We start from the raw sequence: 23432 nt of genomic DNA, 5'->3' as shown, positions 1-23432 counted from the left end.
TAAACAAATAACTGTTGTTGGACTACTAATATATACAAAATATTAGAATCCCATTTTAAAAAAAAGTACTTATTTGCACCTTGTAAATCATACTGAATGCAATATCCTTCTATTGACCTACTTAATGGTGGGTACTTCACAACCATGATCTAATCTTTTGCTTTATGACTGGGAAAAACCTGAGGGTTGGTGGCAGAATTGGCACTCCAGCCACCATAAAGAAACCTCCCACTGCTCCATTCCATATGAAGTTGTGTGGTGCTGAGGTGTCACCCGTTGTATGGCTGCACTCAGGTCCTAATCTGGGACCTTGAGTTGGTCTGTCATGTGGTGGGTGCGTCAATGTGCTGTATCAGCGTGTGCTCCTAACCTCCTCCTCCTCTTCCTCCTTCATTCATGCAGGCTCCTTTCATTTTGAAGTTAGACTACAATCTCTAGAACAACTTCTCTCTCTTATGCTAAATGTCTAAATACAAGAGGGTGGCACAGAATCAGCTGGCACAAAAAAAATGAATCAAAACAAAAGGGTTAGGATGTGAGAAACATTTTTTGAATTAGATAATTTAAAAAACACAGTGTACCATCAGGGACTTTACTGGAACTACTGCTCTTTTTAATGTGCATCAGGGTACAAAGTGCTGGTACACACTCTATGGGACGTCCGTTCTTTTGAAACTGCAGTCTTACTGAAGTTTTCCGAAACCGTCACCCCGACATTTCCATTTCCATAATAGGAAAATAAGATAAGGCTCAAGCATTACTGCTTTTCATTAATAAAAAATTCCCTATTAAAACAAAAATGATCTCCATCTACACTAGCATGCTCACATTGTTTATAGAAGAATCTACACTAAAATGTCTGAAAATGCATACAACGTACATACTCAACTACAGTGCACCCTGGGCATTCTGCTGGGTCTGTCAGGCAACTACTCAGACTACCTGACTATCAGACAGTCAACACGGTCCTGTGCATTCCCTCGAGGTTTCACAAGGCCTCTAGCATCTCGAGAGAACATGACCTGTTCCTGCCCAGATCACACTTCTCTTCCACAATAACACTGGTACCCTTGTCTTCTCTATTTCAAGGCACCCAGCATATCTGTAGAGCACAGCGCCTCCTGGTGGTGTTCTTGCTCCTGAACTGGCATGATATGTAATGCTCTGTTACGCTCAGCCCCAGTCCTTCACTATTTCTGTCCAGCAGCTTCCCCATCACCTACCTGCATAACCATTACAACCTGATTTACTGTCTGATCATGGACGGGAATACAACTTTTATCAAAGGGTATCAGAGATTAATGAATGCACCCCAGAATAATCCTTGATTTATTATACTTTCACTTCTCTCTTCTTTTGTCAGATGTATGTAGAGGTACTCAGTGTTCTTGCTATTTTCAACATTCTGGAATTCATCAATTGCATCATATCGTGTTGCTTTGCAAGCAAGGGAGTCTGCAAGGACGACTTCAATTTCCAGGTAGGTAGTCTTAGAAAATGTTCTTTTTATTGAGATGTCAGTGATTGTTACCAGTGGCTATGAAATACGGCAGAAACCTTTTAAATCAAATTAAAATCTCAAAAGGGTATTTTTGTTTTAATTATTTGTCAGAGTGAGTAAGCAGAAATATCTAAAATAAATGCCTTTTGATGCTATAAAAATAGATTTTAACTTTAAAATAGATAGATAGATAGATAGATAGATAGATAGATAGATAGATAGATAGATAGATAGATAGATAGATAGATAGATAGATAGATAGATTCATTGTATTCAATAAATAAAGTTCAGCTCATAAATTCCTGTTTATATTTGAACGCTCCTCATATATATATATATACCAGTAACGGCGTACTGCATGATAACATGGAGTGAATTCATTTGACTTATAGTTTTCATCCTCTTTCTCTGTACGTTTATAATTCGTTTGCTCAGGGGTTGATGTGCTTCCTGCTTCTTGAGCAGCTCTTCTTTTCTCCACCCTAGCAGCCCACTTCTTCTCTTCTTTCGTTGACATCTTTTTGCATTAAAACTAATTAAGTTAGTGTTTGTGTTGCAATTACTTAGTATGTTTTCTTTAATTTTTCACTTAAGCTGGCACTTAAGTCTTCAATCTGCCCCAAAAATGATTTAAGATATGAGGAGGTAGGGGAAGTGATGGCAAAGGTGGCAGGGATGAGAACGGCGCCCGTATGCATGCGCCGTACGGCCAATGCCTAGAGTATCTACAATAAAATAAAATAAAAATAAAAGGATAAATAAGTTTGGAGGTCAATCATCACCCCGAAAGCGGATAGTAGACGTCACATAGTATATGTCTACCAAATTTCAGGTCAATAGGTCAAATGGTTTGTGAGTTACAGGTGACTTAAAATCCTGGACAGACAAATGAACAGCCACGGCAGCATATTATATACAGTAATCCCTCGCTATATCGCGCTTCGCCTTTCGCGGCTTCACTCTATCGCGGATTTTATCTGTAAGCATATTTAAATATATATCGCAGATTTTTTGCTGGTTCGCGGATTTCTGCGGACAATGGGTCTTTTAATTTCTGGTACATGCTTCTTCAGTTGGTTTGCCCAGTTGATTACATACAAGGGACGCTATTGGCAGATGGCTGAGAAGCTACCCGGCTTACTTTTCTCTTTCTCTTGTGCACTTTCTCTGATCCTGACGTAGGGGGATTGAGCAGGGGGGCTGTTTGCACACCTAGATGATACGGACGCTCGTCTAAAAATGCTGAAAGATTATCTTCACGTTGCTATCTTTTGTGCAGCTGCTTCCTGAAATGACATGCTGCACGGTGCTTCGCATACTTAAAAGCTCGAAGGGCACGTATTGATTTTTGATTGAAAAACAAACTCCGTCTCTCTCTCTCTCTCCCTGCTCCTGACGGAGGGGGTGTGAGCTGCCGCCTTCAACAGCTTTGTGCCGCGGTGCTTCGCATACTTAAACGCCAAACAGCCCTATTGATCTGTTTGTTTTTCTCTATCTCTGTGACATCTGCTCCTGACTCGCACTCCTTTGAAGAGGAAGATATGTTTGCATTCTTTTAATTGTGAGACGGAACTGTCATCTCTGTCTTGTCATGGAGCACAGTTTAAACTTTTGAAAAAGAGACAAATGTTTGTTTGCAGTGTTTGAATAACGTTCCTGTCTCTCTACAACCTCCTGTGTTTCTGCGCAAATCTGTGACCCAAGCATGACAATATAAAAATAACCATATAAACATATGGTTTCTACTTCGCGGATTTTCTTATTTCGCGGGTGGGTCTGGAACGCAACCCCCGCGATGGAGGAGGGATTACTGTAATAAGATATATATATGTTCAGGGGGAGCAGCCGTGGGCTTTTCACTGCCTCCCCTTGGACACTAGATGGCAAACCCCGTGAGTTGGAGTGGTGCCTTAGACACCCATAGGGCTCCCCAGGAGTTGGAGTTCGGTGCAGCCCTGTTGGGTCCCACAGGTGCCACTAGGGGGTGCTGCAGCTGTGACTCCTGAGCCCTTGTGAGGAGTGTTTTCACCACACACAGAAGTACAGCTGGAACTCGGCAATCAAGCACCTGGGGCACTTCCGGGTGCCCTATAAAAGAGTCGGGAGGAGGAGGACAACACTTGACGGGAGGATTGGTGGTGAAAGGAGCACTGCTTGTGCTTTTGTTTGGTGTGTTTTTGGGACTGTGTTGTGCCTGTGGGAAGAAAACTACAAAGTTAATTTGTTTAAACTTGCCCCTGTGTTGCTCTGTGCCAGGTCAGGCATGAATATAGCGCCTTTTACAATATATATATATACAGTAATCCCTCCTCCATCGCGGGGGTTGCGTTCCAGAGCCACCCGCGAAATAAGAAAATCCGCGAAGTAGAAACCATATGTTTATATGGTTATTTTTATATTGTCATGCTTGGGTCACAGATTTGCGCAGAAACACAGGAGGTTGTAGAGAGACAGGAACGTTATTCAAACACTGCAAACAAACATTTGTCTCTTTTTCAAAAGTTTAAACTGTGCTCAATGACAAGACAGAGATGACAGTTCAGTCTCACAATTAAAAGAATGCAAACATATCTTACTCTTCAAAGGAGCAAAAAAATCAATAGGGCTGTTTGTCTTGTAAGTATGCGAAGCACCGCGGCACAAAGCTGTTGAAGGCGGCAGCTCACACCCCCTCCGTCAGGAGCAGAGAGAGAGTGAGAGTGAGAGAGAGAGAGAGAGACAGATAAAAAAAATCAATACGTGCCCTTTGAGCTTTTAAGTATGCGAAGCACCGTGCAGCATAGTTAAAAGCTGCACACAGAAGGTAGCAACGTGAAGATAATCTTTCAGCATTTTCAGACAAGCGTCCGTATCGTCTAGGTGTGCGAACAGCCCCCCTGCTCACACCCCCTACGTCAGGATCACAGATAGTCAGCGCAAGAGAGAGAGAAAGAAAAGTAAGCTGGGTAGCTTCTCAGCCATCTGCCAATAGCGTCCCTTGTATGAAATCAACTGGGCAAACCAACTGAGGAAGCATGTACCAGAAATTAAAAGACCCATTGTTCTCAGAAACCCGCGAAGCAGCGAAAAATCCGCGATATATATTTAAATATGCTTACATATAAAATCCGCGATGGAGTGAAGCCGCGAAAGGCGAAGCGCGATATAGCGAGGGATTACTGTATATATATATATATATATATATATTCATGGCATTCGTAGTCTGAATCACAATCTGATTGTATGGGTGGTTACCTACCAGGTAACACTTGTGGTTGGTCAGCAAGTCGGCTAACATCCGCCACGGTGCCCTCTTTCAGTTGCGAGAAGCAGATCATAGAATGGTTGAAATAGCTTTACTGTCAAATAATGCAAAGAGTATGTGACACGTGTTTCACCCTAATTCTGGGCTCATCAGGCGTACACACTCACTGCATCCCCTCTCGGGAATCGAACCTCGAGCGTCAGCGCCAGAGGCGAAGCCCCTAACGCTGCACTATGGCGTGTGTTTCGTTTATTTGACAGCATGTAGATCGATACACACGTTGTTTATATTGTATTTTTTTTTTTATGTATATTGTGGTCGGGTGTGGGAATGAAAGTTCAGGATGTGCACGGAAACTTTGTGGCACCAACTGGGTTATCCATTTTATTGTCCGGAGACAGAAAAATAAACAAAAAACAAACATAACAATGGTGATTGGTGTGCATCCCTTCAAAGGGGATTTCAAAGTAAGTAGGCGGTGTTGTCGCTGTGTCCAGTAACGACACCTCCTTCTCGGGCACCTGGGATTTTAATGGCAGATAGAGTGGAAGAGGCGGGGTTAAACATTGTCTCTGAGCGGCTTCTCTTTGATGTGGGGAAAGGAGACGACAGCGTTAGCGGGAGCGCCCCCTCTCTTCTCGGCGGGTTATCACATACCTTGACTGAGCCTGACAGGAGGTCCACTGATGTTCGTTTGTGACAATATGTCTGTTGTATTTCTGTATATGATGTATATAATGTATGCACTATATATATATATATATATATATATATATATATATGCAGCATGTTTTTGTGTATTTACTGTACTCATGTATATTCAATCAATTTCTTATCCTCCTCTCTTTATCTTCTTGCTAAATACACTTAAGGACAAAAATGTTCAAATTTACCAAATTAACTGTGATCTTTAACTCCTAATAATGAGTCCTACAACTTTGTCTTTCAGCCAGTGGTCTATCTGGAATATCAGTCACAGTCAGAAAGTAGAAGAAATCAAGAGCGCATTGAAACATCTCTCTAAAGGGGGTCCAGCAAATAAAAAGACGCCTTAGTGTCCATTATAAATTGGAAATTCCTGCTGAAGAGCGGCTTACAAAACAATATGAAGGCATCCTTTACAGTGCACTGGCTTCTCCACGGAACGAGCCTGATAGCCAATCTTGGTCTGTCCTGGTGTTTATTTGTCTAATTTTTCTCTACATGTCTCTGTAAAATTCAAACCCTTCTTAACATTTGAATGTAAAGTTACATTTAGATTAAGATGATTGGGGACTGGTGGCATTAGTCAGCTACCACCCGGGCTACCAGATAGCATTACAAAGATAGACACACAACAAAGTCCACAACATAAGTAGACCAAGCATGCAAGATCAGACTTCTGCGTAATTTGATTTTAGCAGTGAAGTCAAAGCAACCCTAACCAATTATGGAATCATGGTTGATTTATTTATTTGTTTTTTCAAATTCTTTGATCATTGCATTTTCCTTAAATTAAATTCAAAAGTATATAATGATGATTTGGTCATTTTTTTTTAAAGTTTTGAGGTGGGGGTGGGCTTTTATCTGGAAACTGTTGAATACTTGCCATTCAAGTTCACAGTTCTCTAGGTTAGAATCTATCTATTATATAGCGCCTTACCTATCTAATGAGGTGCTCTCCAAAGGCTCCTTCAAGTAGATTTGTGCAGGCACAGGCTGCAGCATGAATGTTGAAAGTCAGAGCCAATTCATTGATATTTTGAATCTAACAAATAAAAATGAAATATTACGATCAAGATGAAGTTCCAATGATTTCATCAAATATATAAATGATTTTTCACTTTACAATGAGCTCTATTCGCCCACAAGCGACAACCACTGAAGATTTAGCATTAGAGCTTGTTGATAGCTGGCATCCTGGGACAATCCTGGTCTGAAAAGTGGAGTCTACAAGGAGGGACACCAGAACCCGTTCTGTTTTAGAAGAGAGACTCTTTTTAAGATAAATTCTTATGTTGTCTCACTCTTGTTTAAAACGACACAATGTAAGGAGTCCATTTTAACATACAGCTTGGTTTCAAGATCTTAATGTTGGCAACAAAAAAGGAAGAATGAAATTGTGAAATGAAGTAACATCAATAAGGTCCCAAAAGTCGTACCGGTCACAACTCTTCCAATAAGTAAGTATTGCAGAAAATGAAGTGTATTTTCTGGATCAGAACACATCCGCAGCATTCTCCTTTTACCATCAAGTCAATGAGAAGTCAAGCAAAATGACACCTTTGATTGGCTAACTAAAAAGATTACAATATGCAAGCTTTCGAGGCAACTCAGGCCCTGCAGGCAAGACGTAATCAAGTCAGAAATTAAATTTGTTCACTTATTAATTAATTTCTGTTGAACCTTCTTAATATCCCACCCATCCACTTTCTAATCCACATATGCTGTTCAGGGTCATAGTAAGGATGGGCAAAGTCTATGCAGACATGACTAGGAGTAAGACAGGAATCAACCCACCATAAGTCACCTCCACTCACACAACTACATACAGTAAGTGTGTCGGGTCAATGTAACCACATTCAGCCATACTGGTCTTCCCTTGGAGTCACACATGCTTTGGGATTAGCTAAGGAAAACCTCAGGAAGAATTGCAACTCTACACAGTCAGAGTGCAGGTTGGGACTGGACCTGGAGCCGAGTGTCGACTTGAATGTATGGTCTCTATAGATATCATTCTTGGATTCTACAAACTTATTTTTAAATTTGCTCACTAAACGTTGATATTGAAACACATGTATCTGTGCTGCCCACTATAGATGATTTAGTTGTATAGCGTTAGATTTGTGTTTACTTTTATTTATTTGTACAAAATTATGCTGGATGGTTGAGTTTGTTTGTTTTATGCGATGCTTTGGAGGGCGCCGGAGTTTAATAATTTATTTGACACATTCCCCTCATAGGAATATACATTAAAACGGAATCGAATTAAGCGGACTTGGCATTGTGCGGATGGAAGTTAATCCATATTAATGAACAAAAAAGACTGAAGAACATTCAAGCGCAGACTCCTCTTTTCAATTTTGTCCAGCATGCACGTACTTTAGTCAGGTTCACCGCATTTACAGGCGAGTGATCCATGACAGCCTATTGTCCCGTACTAATCGTTGGGAATTCGATAACGCCGCTGCGGGATACGCTGATAAATACGCAATAACATCAATGAACAGTAGGTGGCGGCAGAGGATCAAGCCAGAGCGTACTGGAAGACTCCATTGCTCTGACTGTATCAATGATCGACACGCAGCCGGCTGATGACGACCGGCCCTGGTTGTTTACGGGTGATCTTTTAAGTTTAGCACAGAGATAATCGATCAAGTGATTTAAAGATGGCTCGTTCCGACCTACTGAGGCTTACGTCTGCATTAAGTATGTGATGTGCAATCAGTCCCAGCACGTCTCGCGCCGACATCTACCCTGAATGCTGTAACCAGGGCAAGATGAACGGTAGGATCTTAGGCGGAGTTTTCAAGGAGGAGCTGGCCGTAACGGTCGAGCAGGCGGTAAAAGCAGCAGTGGAGACGGTGTTGGGGGAGTTCGCCAGCCTCATGGACAGTTGTTTTGCCGACTGGCATCTCGAGAAATCCGTCAAGGAGAAGGAAATCGAAAGCCTGAGGCTCAGACTGGAAATCGCCGAAAGTGAAGCGAGGTCGCTGCGGGATGAGATCCTTCGCGAGCGATTCTCCGAGAAGCCAGGAGGCGAGAGGTCCTGCAGAACAATTTCATGCTCGTGGGTCGCTGCACCGACGGTGGACACGTGGGAGCCGCTGCTGCCGCCGGGGAAGGGCGAACTGCAGATGTACGGCGGTGGTGGCGAAGCGGCGCTGATTCAGGACGGCGGACAGCGGGCTGCGGGTGGAGAGGAGAGAGGTGGGTACACTTAAAAGTACACTGGTTCGAAAATGGCACTTTACCGGGTTGTGCAGTTCTTCATACAGCCATGGCGCACCAAAGAACCATTTTATTCAATGGAATAGTTCTTTGCGCATGATGGTGGCTTTTCGAGCTTTGAAAAAAAGTCATTATGTGCACAAAACAGAAATCTCTAATATAAAGGTAGGCTACCCAGCCGGATTCTAACAGGTCAAGAAAACCTGAACTTAGCCCGAGCTGTCTTAGGTAAGAGTCCTTACAACGAGGGACCAAATGACAAAGCTTTGTGACACACAGCTACAGAAAACCTGCTACACACTCATCGCTTACCAGCTTCTTTTTAAAAATGTCTGCCCATTCATTTGTCTTCAGTGCTGTCACAGTGATCTGTTGCCCTAATAATTTTGCATGTCATTTTGTTTTTCCAAACGACAGTAGCTTAAGAAGCTTTCACATCTTATTAACCAACAAGGAACGCTTCTTCTAAGAACTTAATGTGAATGTCTTAATAAGCTAAATGAGGTGCCGATTTCTGTGTTTAGATTCTCTTCATTTTGTATACTCGGAATTTCTCAGTCATCATCCAACTTATTCCAAATGCACCGCACACTCTTAAAAATAAAGGTGCCAGAGTGGTTCTTCAGAGCCATGCCATGGGACAACCTTTTTTGGTTCCAAAAAGACCCTGCCACATTAAGTTTCCAGAAAGAACCTTTATTTATTTAGTTCCATACAGTGAATAACCATGAATAGATGGTTTAACAGATTTGTGAAATACCAAATGGCTTGTAATTTCAGGACTCTTGCTGCATAGGTACAGTTACACAGGCTAAGTCCAGGTTTTCTTAATCTGTTAGTGCTCTACAGACTACCACACATTAAAATATTTTTTTTTTGTACATATTAGGAAGTTCTTCAAAGCACAAAGAACTAACTTCATATGCAAAGAACTCTTCCCAGAATTAAATAGTTCTTTGTCAAGAAATACTTCAGAGGAACCACATAAACCAGTAAAGAACCATAAAAATGCCATTAAAGAACCAGCATTTTTAAGAGTGCATGGTTACCAAATGTCAGAGCCTATCTCAGCAACGCTGGGCACAAGGCAAGAATCAGTCTCGGACAGGGCACCAGTCCATTGACTCCAATGGAGGCAATTTAGAGTCTGCATGATTCTAACATGCATGTCTTTGTGTTGTCGATTGAAGGCTAGAGAACCCAGAGGACTGTGAGGCAACAGCACTAATCAAGCACAGCTCACTGGGTTTAAGTCACTTGATCAAACATTGTTTTAATTTTGCTGTATAACACAGCATTTCCATGATTTTATTTCACGAAACATGAACAAATCTGTTGGTTCCCTTACATTGCGTTGAACAAGTGCTCTATGCCTCCTGAAAAGAAATGAAATGAAAAACCTTTGTTCCCTGTGTACCTGCATGCCTATGATAGGTCATCCTGTAAAGCCAAGCAAGTGTGAAAAAGGATCAAGTATTGCTTATTCTACAAATAGATTCTAAAATGGCCTGGAAACATTTGTCCGTACCTCTAGAAAAGATCGTAAATAATTGGAAATTTAATGTATTTTCAAAATATCTGTTTTCTTGATTTTGTATCTCACATGTCGTGTGCAATCAGTCACTTGAAGAAAAGTCGCCACTCTGCTGTTTGGTATCATCTTGTGTTCCCAACTAAACATGGACCAGAATAAGCAAAGAAGAGAGTCGTCTGAGGAGATCAAAAAAAAATATGATAGACAAGCATGTTAAAGGCAAAGGCTACAAGACCATGTCCAAACAGCTTGATGTTCCTGTGACAACAGCTGCAAATATTATTAACAAGTTAAAGGGCCATGGGACTGTAGCCAGCCTCCTTGTATGCAGCCGCAAGATGAAAATCGACCTCAGAAGGACAGTGAGAATGGTGAACTTCCCAAGAGATACAACTCGAACTCCAAGGTTGAGGTCCATCAGTGGTTGATCACACCATCCATCGCTTTTTGAACAATAATGGGCTCAATAGAAGATGACCCAGGAGGACTTCAGTGTTGAATGAGAAAAAAAAATCCAGACTGGAATTTCCTAAAATGCGTATTGCCAAGCCAACATGCTTCTGGGAGAATGTCCTTTGGACACATAAGACAAAACCAGAGCTTTTTGGCAAGTCACATCAGCTCTATGTCCACAAACAGAAACATTAAGCTTTCAGAAATGAATACCATATCTGCTGTGAAATATGGATGAGGCTCAGTTATGTTTTGGGGCTGCTTTACTGCATCTGGCATGGGGTGCCTGGAGTGTAGGAAACAATGAAATCTCAAGACATTCTTGAACTTAACGTTCTGCCCAGTGTCAGAAGGTTCAGTTTCAGTCACATTTCATGGATTCTCCAACAGGATAATGACCTAAAACACACAGCTAAAAGCACCCAAGAATGGCCAAGAACTTAACATTGAACTATTCTGAAATGGCCTTCTATAAGCCCTGAGTTGAATCCCATTGAATATCTATGGAAAGAACTGAAACATGCAGTTTGGAGAAGACCTTCTTCAAACCTGACACAGCTGGAGCAGTTTGCTGAGGATTAGTGGAAGGATGTAAAAGTCCCATGGAGAGCTCTACAAATCCCCATTTGCAGCGTCTGCAAACTCTAAAGGTTGTGTAACAAAATATGAGATTAAGGGTCCTTTCATTTTTGTCCTTGACAATTGTCATTTCTTTTTTTATAGAGGGGTACCAACAAATTTGTTCACAACTGCACACATTTGATAGCAAGGTGCTATGCAAACAATAATGACAGTACAAAGCAGCACTTGATGACAAGACAGATTAATTATTGGGAAAATGCATCACACTATATCATGAAGCACACTATATACCTTACTATTGTAAGTAGCCATCACTGCTGGATCACAGCACTAAAATCTTCAGTTCTTATCTTGGCATGTCCAGAAGTAGTTTGAACATTCTTAGGTTTATATATATCTTTTCAGGGTACTTTTCTTGTTTCCATTGTCTCAAATAAAACTCAATCCTTCCATTCTCTTAACCCACTTAGTTGAAGGGATTGAGGGCACTAGGAGCAGCACTGGGGAGAAAGATAAATCCGATTGTGCTGGTGCCGAGTTCTGATCTAGGGCCTAGTCATAACTACACCCCTCTACAGTGGACATAACTCACACACAATGGGATGTGGGAGTTAAACAAGCAAACCTATGGAGAACGTACAAACTCCACACACTTTGCCAACATAATGGAAGAAGGCAGTCCAAGAAACATTACTTACATGTCCAAAACATTTCTAGACTTCGCCCTGTTCTTACGCAACACAGTACTGAAGTATTTGTTAATGCCCTAGTCACCTCGTGTATAGATTACTGTAATGCTATTCTATCTGGCATTCCACAAAAACTGTTCCAGATCCACTGAACATATTACACCTACTCTCTCAACTTCACTGGCTCCCTGTTTACTACCGAATACAAAACTAAATACCGCTCTTAACATTTCAAGCTCTCCACAACCTCATTGATCTCCTACAGACTTACACTCCTCTCGCTCACTCAGATCCTCATCTGCAGCTCGACTTTCTGTACCACACATCAAACTTTGTTCTGTGGGAGCTTGAGCGTCTCTCATAGTGCCCCTCAACTCTGGATTTCTCTTCCCTATCATATCCGTCAACTAGACTCAATAACACTTTTTAAAACTGCCCTCAAAACTGATCTTTTCAAACTGGCGTACCAATTATGAATTTAACACTGTTACTACCTGTTATCTTTGTATGTTTGCTACTACCTCTGTACCTTATTGCTATTTGATTTTATCATCCTCTTTGTTTTTATATTTTATTAATGTTGTTTAATTTCATTGTAAGGTGACCTTGAGTGTTAAGAAAGACGCCTATTTGATAAAATGTATTATTATTATTATTATTATTATAGTTTACTGTTTTATTAATATGTTTTTTTTTCCTCAGTAGATAAAGTGCAGTGTATCCTATCTGAAGAAGATGAGTTAGAATCAATCTTCCCACATGAGAAGGCCAACTTTGGGCAGCAGAACAGGAATGTTCATCAGTTAGGGAGGCAGACATCAGTAGAATTTGAGCTGGCTGTCCCAGGACACAATTCGAGCTGTGGGACACTGATGGCTGCAAGTTTGGAACCCTCACAAGATTCTCACAGATTAGGTTTTAACAGTATAAAAGAGGAACTGTTTGATTCGAGAGCTTTCCGAGTTAAAGAAGAGACACAGGAGACATCTGGAGAAAGTGCTCCTGCCCAACAAGTGGAACATGACAAAAGGCCAAGCCACTGCCTGTCTGGGAAAGAAGAAGCTTGGTTTAAAAATGAGAAGCTTGAACTCAAATCTATTTCTCAAGATATCCGTGCCGTGTATGAGGAGGGTGAGGAAGAGGAAGTAGAGGAGCAGGATGAACCGGAAGTCATTCCAGTGCCGAGTCAGAACTCTGAACCCCAGCACACCAACATGGAGCAGTACAGAGTGGATTCCCTGCAGTGGACCATGGAAAGAGATGAGCAGGAGGACCTTGTTGACCATGAGCAGGAGAAAGAGGCTATGGAGCCTGCCTTCTGTCAAATCGCATCAGGTAAGATGACATGGAGTTACAGATGGGGCAAGGTGCTCTGAGGGTCTGCTGCTGGCATCGTTTGGAAGTATGAGTGAGAGTTTGGTTTAAGTAATAACAAAATCAGTGGATTTAAGTCAGGCCATTTTACTAGAAGTATATTTTGGAGGATTTTGTGATTACGACACAAATATGAGAGGAAAAAGGAAAACATTTTTATCAATGTAAATGTATCCTTCTTGTGGAATACAATTAAAAAACAGATTTTCAAGATTATGATAGCAATGAAATCAAATTTTATTAGCAATACAGTACAAATTATACATATGGTACCATATGTAGTAAAGGGCTTAGTTTTTCAACTCCAATGACTTGACTTTATAAATACGAAAACAAAATAATAATAAACATAATGAATAATAACTAAATATCTAATTTAATAAATGAAGTAAGGTAATGTGAGAGAGTTAACAATAAGGCATCAAGTATTGCTGAACACTTTCCGTATTCAAGATGTCGACTGACTGTGGACAGACGCGCCTCCTCAGTCTCTCTGAACCTGACTTTTGACAGCAGTGGTGTTTGCCTGACTGAAGCTCAGAAGAGATGCCATTGTTGAGATGGCTGGTGTCATTAATAATTTTCTTTGCCCTGGTCTAACATCTGTATATAAGTCCTGAAACTTTAAGGGTGCACACCCAGTGATATGTTCAGCTGATCACACCAACTTGAGCCAAGAGCCTGCTGCATGCTGTTCCCAAACCAGGCAGTGATCCTTCCTGTCGGGATGCTGGATTTATAAATGTTCTTTAGTATCTGGGAGGACAGCCAGAAATTCCCGAGGCATCTGAGGTGGTAAAAACATTGCCTTCTTCACCAAGGTGTTGATGTTCTTAGACCAGGTGTGTACCTCACATGACCACAAGTTTTGCAGTGTGATGTCTGAGATCAGTCTGTGACTCACCCCAGAAAATGAAATTGGTTTGATTTTGTCTTAATTGGGGAAGGTATCCTCATGTGTAGAAGGGACATGTATTCAACCACACGAATGGAAGAGAGAGTTTTCTGTCTGATATCTCAAGTTTCTTGTACCATAACAGAATGGGAAACAAAATGTAGTAATAATAATAATAATAACAGTAACAGGCTGAGATTACCATGGAAAACCCAGGAACTATTCAGTGAGGCATCAGTGTTGTCTTGCAGAATGTTATTGGCCGCCAAAATGCGGTGACTTCATAATACTTCTGAAATTTGTAATGATTTTTCAATGTCATTTTTAGAGTTGTGACATTTGTAATCCCCTGTTTTTCTTAGTAATGCACTCAAATCAGATGCCCTCAAGGTGATGAAATGCAGGAACTGTCTGGCAGGAAGTTCTGTTATGTACCGCCTGCTGAATAAAAACTACATTCATGAATTGCTTTAGTGGTTGTTTAACCTCCATTGTTCCTTCTTTTTGAAACTGGAATTTCTGCATATTGTATTTCAAGTAAAGCACAATCACTTCATAGAAAATGCAAAAGAAACTACTTACATTACAAATCCTTTTTTGTTTCTGTTTTCTGAACCAGGAGATTTGTAAACATTTGGGAAGAATTCTGCTAATTGAATATAAACTGTGGAACAGAAGGAAACAGGGAAAAATAAGGTGTTGTGGTCCCAATGAGATTCCATTTTAATAGCAGTGATGCTAATATATTGGAAAAAAACAAAAAAAGGAACAACAGGGTAAGGTTGTATAGGATCACTTCAGGAATCTGGTTGTGATTGCTTCTGTAGGGAGTCTGGCTCTCTCAGATGTGGTCTGATGAATGAGAACTGACTTGCAGTCATGTCTTCTCTTGCATAGAGGGATGACCAGAGGTGCTCCATGGGTCTGCACTCTAACGATGGAAGAGAGAGAGGGGTTAGAAACAGTGTCTCACCCAAAGCGGCCCCCCAGTTTACCTCATGAGCAGAGCCTCCGACACACTCCCATTGCGCCCATGTGTGACATCACACAATGTTCATGATACAAGTAAAAATATCCAAGTCAGTCCCCATCAACTACGATAGATCGATCAATAGAGAGAACAAACAAACTTCATTTGTTGAAGCAAAAATTTGTTTTTTCACAGACGCTCAATAAATAAATATTAGTGGACACCGAGGTATCTGAATCTGTCCACCATCGTTCAGCAGAAGACTGTTGGACTGACAGCAGTGTGATAGACTCTCCAGTAAGAAAGTTGCTAAATAATAAAAAAAATAATAAATAAAAAAATAAAATATAATGTACTGGTATTATTATTATCCAGATAAGCCTGCTAATTGTTGTTCGAGCAGCAGGCCTAACAACAACAACATTTATTTCTATAGCACATTTTCATGTAGTTCAAAGTGCTTTACAAGATGAAGAAAGAAAAATATAAAAATAAAATTAGGCAATATTAATCAATAAAGAATTAAGTAAGGTCCGATGGCCATGGAGGACAGAAAAAACAACAACAACAAAAAAACTCCAGAGGGCTGGAGAGAAAAAACAAAATCTACAGGTGTTCTGACGCCACGAGACCACCCAGGCCCCACTGGTCATTCTACCTAACATCAATGATCTCAATCAGTCCTCATGGTTTTCAGGCTTCACATGGAAGAATTAGATGATGATGGTCGTGTGGACCTCTGGTCTTCAATCCATTAATATAGGGACTGCACGTTGGTTTGATTAGGTGGTGGTGGTGGTTCAGATCACCACCACAGAAAACTGGAAAAAGAACAGCAGAGAAAGTAGGAGATAGTACGGATTTCAGAGCCATGAAAAAAAAAGATAATTAAATGCATATGCAGAATATCAGGGTTACACTAAAATGAAGCTGTGAGAAAACCATGTTAAAATAATTGTTTTTTAGCAGTTTTTTAAAGTGCTCCACCATATTAGCCTGGCAAATTTCTATCTGTAAACTCTTTTCCAGATTTTATGCGCATAACAGTTATGTCATTGGCAAACCTGGTAATGATGTTAGAGTCGTGTACAGCTGAACAGTCATACATAGAGTACAGCAGAAGGCTTAGAACACAGCCCTGTGGAGCCCTTGTGTTGAGAGTGACAGATGAGGTGTGGCCACCCACTCAAACCATCTGGGGTCCGCCTGTGAGGAAGTTAAAAATCTAGCTGCACAATGAAGTGCTTAGCCACATGTCTCGGAGCTTAGTGATGAGCTTAGAGGGTTAATAAAGGCGTATTACCAATGGTATAAAGGAGCCCCAGTAGCATTTCCTGACACGCTTCTAAATAATTAATTTTCTGAAAGTCCTCAGTGTTGGTGACTCAGAGTGAGGATGTGCAGCATTGTCCATAATGACCATCGGCTTTGTCTTCCTTGTCTCCTCCACTACTACCTCCAGCTGGTCCAGAGGGTGTCCCTCTTGATCACTTTGTTGATTTGGTGGGCCTTCCCTGAGGTGATGTTACTGGCCAATCAGTGCATTAAATTCCTGAATTTAATTATCTCTGAATAGCTTGAAAGTCACAGCATTTCACTTTTGTAGATCAACTTTGCAACTTTTTGATTGTCTGCTGTAATGTTTTAATATGCATTGTTATTTTTCATGCTAAAATGTTTTTATTTATTGCCTTGTGTTTGATTTTTGATAAATTCTTCCTCTGGTTTTCATAGATCAGATCAGTGAATTGACTGAAAGTTTCAGCTGGTCGGAGGCAACCAGCAGGCAGACCCAGTATGCAGCAGGAGGTAAGCCATTCCACTGCACTGACTGTGGCAAAGCTTTTCGCAAGTCTGGCACTTTGCGACGACATCAGCTAATCCACACTGGAGAGAAGCCGTATCGTTGTGTTGAATGTGGCAGCAGTTTCCGCGACTCAGCCACACTGAAGCGACACCAACGCACGCACACGGGCGAGAAGCCTTACCGCTGCAGTGAGTGTGGTAAAAGCTTCACCCGGTCTGAGTATCTCAAATCCCACCAGCGCATTCACACTGGAGAGAAGCCATACCGGTGCAGCCACTGCTGGAGAAGCTTCCGTGGGCCGGGCATCTTAAAAACTCACCAACGCATTCACACAGGTGAGAAACCGTATCACTGCAGCGAATGTGGGAAGAACTTCAGCCATTTGGGATCCATTAAAATACACATGAAAGTACACAGCAATGAAAAATACTGCCGAACTCATTAGCACAATGCCAAGCTCTCGGGATTTTACAGAAAACAAAATTGTCTAATCGGCAGGAAAAGAAATGGACTTCAGATAAGGATATTATATTTCATACAATTGGAATGCTTTTTTGTATCGCTTGTACAGTATTTTTTTTTTAATTCGACCTGAAATACTTTTTCCGTGTATTTAATGTGTTACCTGTATTCTTAGAAAGCATCACCAACCAAGTGTCCAATTTCCTATTGCTTTTTAGTAAAGGAAAACATCTATGATGGGAAGGTGTTCGTTGATTATAGCTCTGCCTTCAACACCATTGTGACCTCCAACATGGTACTAAGGCTCAGAGATGTTGCTCTGATTGTCTGCATCTGTGGCTGGGTGTTTGGCTTCCTGACAAAGAGACCCCAGTCGGTGAGGACTGGCAAAAATGAAATAACAACACTGTGCACCAACATTGGCTTTCCACAGAGTATTCATTCACCTGTGATTGTGTAACAAAGCATGAGGGCAGCATCATCATCAAGTCGGTGGATGACACCACTGTGATTGACCTCTTCAGCAACAATGATGAGATTGCCTACTGCAGGGAGGTAAAAGACCTGATTGTATGGTGCTGTAACAACAACCTCTCCCTGAATGTTGACAAAGGAGGTCATTTAGTTTGTTTACCTGCACATACATAAACAGGTTAAAGTGAATAACCCGGTTAAGACAGAAACCTCATTTCTTAATAATCTGCATTTACATGCTCAAGCAATCTTTTACAGTTCTCCTTTGGCAATGCGTTCCAACGTCATTAAACTGTGCAAAAATATGAGTTAAACTTCACTATCGGCCATCTTCAATCCAAAAATATGCATGGTGTCTGTGACAATTTTGTTGTGTTTTCTAAATGTTCTCCTTACCTTACACCCAGTTATGCTGGAATAATAATAGCGCAGGGATTTTTATTTCAGTGAGATATGCATTGGTGCTTGTTACTTTAAAAAGTATTACGTAGTGCTTGTTATGTTTAATGTGTTACCCTCCTGCTCTCAAGATTGTTTTACTAAGCTGAGTTTAGCACTGTACGTTCAGCTCATAAACATAAATATAGCAATTTCTGAAATAATGAGACAAATTATTTCAGCCAGGAGAAGGAATAAAGTTATCATCCAAACATTTGCCTCTGGAAATGTATTTTGTGGGCACTTCTACCCATGGCTACTAAAAGCGTGTACAAAACAAATACATGTGCAGGCTAACAGAGTGCAATGGACATGCACAGACTATAAAATCCTAGTAATCCATTTAATCATTTACATGAGCAAGTAATCAGATTATTTGCAGAGAAATTTGTGTCTGTTAACCAGGTTTCTCAGAGGCCAATAACCCAATTTTTGTAATTGGAACAAAGGTTTAGATGGCATTTTAGAAATCAGGTTTCTGTGAATAAACAGGTTATTGAAGCACATGTAAATGTGCTGATTGTTGACTTCATAAAGAACAAAGGCAGTCACTCTCCACTTCATATTAATGGCTTTCTTGTGCAGACCATTGACAGCTTCAGGTTCCTAGGTGTCCACGGATCTGACTGCTTTTTGTGTTCCATCAACACATCTACATACTTAAAAAGGCTTTTTCCTGAGGAGTGTAAAGAGCTTTACAATGAGAATCAAAACACTAATGAACTTTTACCACTGCACGATTGAAAGTATCTTCACCAGATGTATCATGGTATGGTGTGATAACTTCACTTCCCAAACCAAACCTGATTAACTAGACAAGAAGGTCTTGGTCAGGGAATTGACTAAGAACCCAATGGTTACTTTAACAGAGCTTGAAATGGGAAAACCTGCCAGAAGAATGCCCATCTCAGAAGCACTCCATCAAGCAGATGTTTATGGTAGAGTGGCTAGTGAGAATACACTCTTGAGTAAAAAGCATATAAAGGACTCCAAAAGCATAAAGCAAATGATTCTTGGTTTTGATGAAAGAAAAATTAATCTCTTAGGGAAGAACTCCAGGCACTATGCCTGGCAAAGACTGGGCATGGCTAATCACCTGTCTAGTATCATCCCTGTAGTTAAGCATGGTGGTGGCAGTATCATGCAATGGGGTTGCTTCTCAGTGGCAGGGACAGGGAGACTGGTCAAAATTTTGGGAATGCAGCCAAATATATAAAGGTCCTTGAAGAAAACCTGCTCCTGAGTTCACACAACCTGAGACCTGGGCAACTGTTCACCTTTCAGCACCACAATGACTTGAAGCATACACTCAAGACAATGCTAGTGTGGCTTTGTGACAAGTTTCTGGGAGTCCTTGAGTGGGCCCAACCAAAGCCCGGACATAAAACCCAAAGAACTTCTGTGGAGAGACCTGAAGATGGCAGTTTACAGACACTTGCCATCCAAACTAACAGATCTTGAGAGGATCTTCCTGAAGAATGGGATAAACTGCCCAAATCCAGGTGTGCAAAGATTGTACAGACTTACCCCAAGAAGAAGCTAAAAGAGCTTCTATGAAGTACTGAATTAAGGGTCTGAATACTTACATGAATGACAGATTTCAGTTTTTGATTTCTAATAAAGTTGTCAACATTTCTGAAAACATGTTCTCACTTTTTCAATATGGGTTATTGAGTGTAGACTGATGGGCAAAAATGGCAAACCCATCCCTTTAAAATTAAATCTACAACACAACACAAAAAGTGTGCAAAAGTTGAAGGGGTCTGAGTACTTTCTGAATCCTCTCTCACTCTCTGTCTATGTCTCTCTCTCTTTTATATATAACTAGCAAAATACCCGCGCTTCGCAGCGGAGAAGTAGTGTGTTAAAGAGGTTATGAAAAAAAAGGAAACATTTTAAAAATAACGTAACATGATTGTCAATGTAATTGTGTTGTCATTGTTATAAGTGTTGCTGTCTTTTATATATCCATCCATCCATCCATTTTCCAACCCGCTGAATCCGAACACAGGGTCACGGGGGTCTGCTGGAGCCAATCCCAGCCAACACAGGGCGCAAGGCAGGAAGCAATCCCGGGCAGGGTGCCAACCCACCGCATGTCTTTTATATATATATATATATATATTATATATATAATATACACACACACATAAACATTTATATACATATACATATATATACATATCTACATATATATACACACATACATAAACACACACATAAGACTTATTGACTGAAACGGGCTTTCATGAAAAAAGTTAGGGCTTTGCTACAGGATACACCCTCCACAAGTTGACCAAGTAAAAATAAAATATATAATTCTGTTTTATTTAAACCTTTTAAGTTCGTATGCATAGCCCCATTTGGCTGTTTAATTTTTTTTTTTCTTTCTTCAGTAATATTTAATCTCCTTAAAGAAAAAGAACATATGCATTTTACTTTTTTTGTATCTCTTTAGTAATATTTTACTGTAAAAGAATAACCAGTATTTAAACCTTTTATGTTACTTTATACATTTATTTTACACAATGTTGAAAAATTAATAAGAAAGCTACATATTTTGGCAGCTGCTGCTTTCATTTTCAATGAAATGAAAAAAGCTCTCCAAGAGAAAACGTCAATGAAGAAGACACAGTTTGCACTATCTAAAAATGAGAAACCCTCATTTATAAAGGTTTGCTGCAGATGACTTAACTGAAAATAAATGAATAGTTCCTAAGTGTATAATACATATTTATCTATTTTACTTATGCCTTTATTCCACCAACTTACAACTTACTTATAGTATATATATATATATATATATATATATATATATATATAGTATATATATATATATATATATATATATATATATATATATATATATATATAGTATATATATATATATATATATATACAGTATATATATATATATATATATATACAGTATATATATATATATATATATATATATATATATATATATATATATATATGTGAATGTATGTATGTATATATGTATGTCTATATATATATATATATATATGTAGATATGTAAATTTGTATATGTATATATATGTTTATCTGGATGTGTATATACGTATGTATATGTAGATATGTGTATATGTAGATATGTATATATATGTATATGTATATATATGTTTATGTGTGTGTGTGTGTATATTATATATATAAAAGACAGCAACACTCATAACAATGACAACACAATTACATTGACAATCATGTTACGTTATTTTTAAAATGTTTCCTTTTCTTTTTCATAACCTCTTTAACACACTACTTCTCCGCTGCGAAGCGCGGGTATTTTGCTATTTATCTATATATATAAAGGAGAGTTGGGATCCGAGAGACTGTGTTTGTGTGTTTGTGGAGGGATGGAGAGTTAAGGCAGGTGTTGGAGTCACGTGATCATCTCCCCTCCCATTCACCTCATTTCATTCACTTCATTTCGCTCCGAGCTGAGCTCCGCAGCTGGCGCGGTCTTGCTGTTCTTGATTTGCTTTTCACATGGCCAAGTATACGTTGCATGCTCAAGAGTAAGCTCAGCACACAACTTGGTCATATTACAACTGGAGGGGCGAACTGACAACATGGTATACAAAGAGATCCTTAACAAATAATTATTGGTATAATTTCCCTCAGTTTATTATTTAAAATTTTAAAGCAGTACTTTGCCGCTGCGAAGCGCGGGTATTTTGCTATTATATCTATCTATCTATCTATCTATCTATCTATCTATCTATCTATCTATCTATCTATCTATATATATATATATATATATATATATATATATATATATATATGTGAATGTATGTATGTATATATGTATGTCTATATTTATATCTATATATATATATATATATATATGTAGATATGTAAATTTGTATATGTGTATATATATATATATATATATATATGTATATGTGGATGTGTATATGTATATATATGTATATGTAGATATGTGTATATGTAGATATGTATATATATGTATATATGTTTATGTATATATATGGTTACATAACCTCTTTAACACACTACTTCTCCGCTGCAAAGCGCGGGTATTTTGCTATATGTATATATATATGTGTCTGTATGTGTATATATATATATATATATATATTTATATATACTGTATATATATATATGTGTGTATGTATGTATGTGTGTATATGTATGTGTATATATATGTTGATATATGTATATATATGTGGATGTCTATATGTGTATATATATATATATATATATATATATATATATATATATATATATATATATATATATATATATATGTAGATATGTGTATATGTAGATATGTATATAAGTATATATGTTTATGTATATATATGTTTACATAACCTCTTTAACACACTACTTCTCCGCTGCGAAGCGTGGGTATTTTGCTAGTATATACATATACACATCCACATATTAACATATATATATATATACACATACATACATACACACACACACACATACATACATACATACATACATATATATATATATATATATATATATATATATATATATATATATATATATATATATATATATATATACACACATATATATATATACACATACAGATATATATATATATAGCAAAATACCCGCGCTTCGCAGCGGAGAAGTAGTGTGTTAAAGAGGTTATGAAAAAAAAAAAAAGGAAACATTTTAAAAATAACGTAACATGATTGTCAATGTAATTGTGTTGTCATTGTTATGAGTGTTGCTGTCTTTTACATATATAATACACACACACACACACACATAAACATATATATACATATCTACATATACACATATCTACATATACATACGTATATAAACATCCAGATAAACATATATATATACATATACAAATTTACATATCTACATATATATATATATATATAGACATACATATATACATACATACATTCACATATATATATATATATACTGTATATATACATATCTACTTATTGGCTCCTGTATTTAGGATATAGCAGGTTGGATAATGGATGGATGGACATTCGTATGCATAGCCCTATTTGCCCATTTTCGTTTTTTTTCTTTCTTCAATAATATTTC

The 23432-nt window shown here is 38.9% G+C and overlaps 1 protein-coding gene across 1 annotated transcript; it reads left to right on the top strand.

Moving 5' to 3' along the window:
* The first annotated feature begins 7971 nt into the window (after positions 1-7971).
* LOC114661884 (zinc finger protein ZFP2-like) lies at positions 7972-17684 on the top strand. The gene is made up of 3 exons (XM_028815106.2): positions 7972-8654; positions 12636-13268; positions 16907-17684. Exons 1-3 carry the CDS (start codon positions 8225-8227, stop codon positions 17422-17424), a joined length of 1581 nt encoding a protein of 526 aa, XP_028670939.2. The 5' UTR covers positions 7972-8224; the 3' UTR covers positions 17425-17684.
* Positions 17685-23432: the final 5748 nt, after the last annotated feature.

The sequence above is a fragment of the Erpetoichthys calabaricus genome, chromosome 12, assembly GCF_900747795.2.
Source record: "Erpetoichthys calabaricus chromosome 12, fErpCal1.3, whole genome shotgun sequence".
Taxonomy (NCBI): Eukaryota; Metazoa; Chordata; class Cladistia; order Polypteriformes; family Polypteridae; genus Erpetoichthys; species Erpetoichthys calabaricus.
This window is presented reverse-complemented; position numbering and strand designations above follow the sequence as displayed.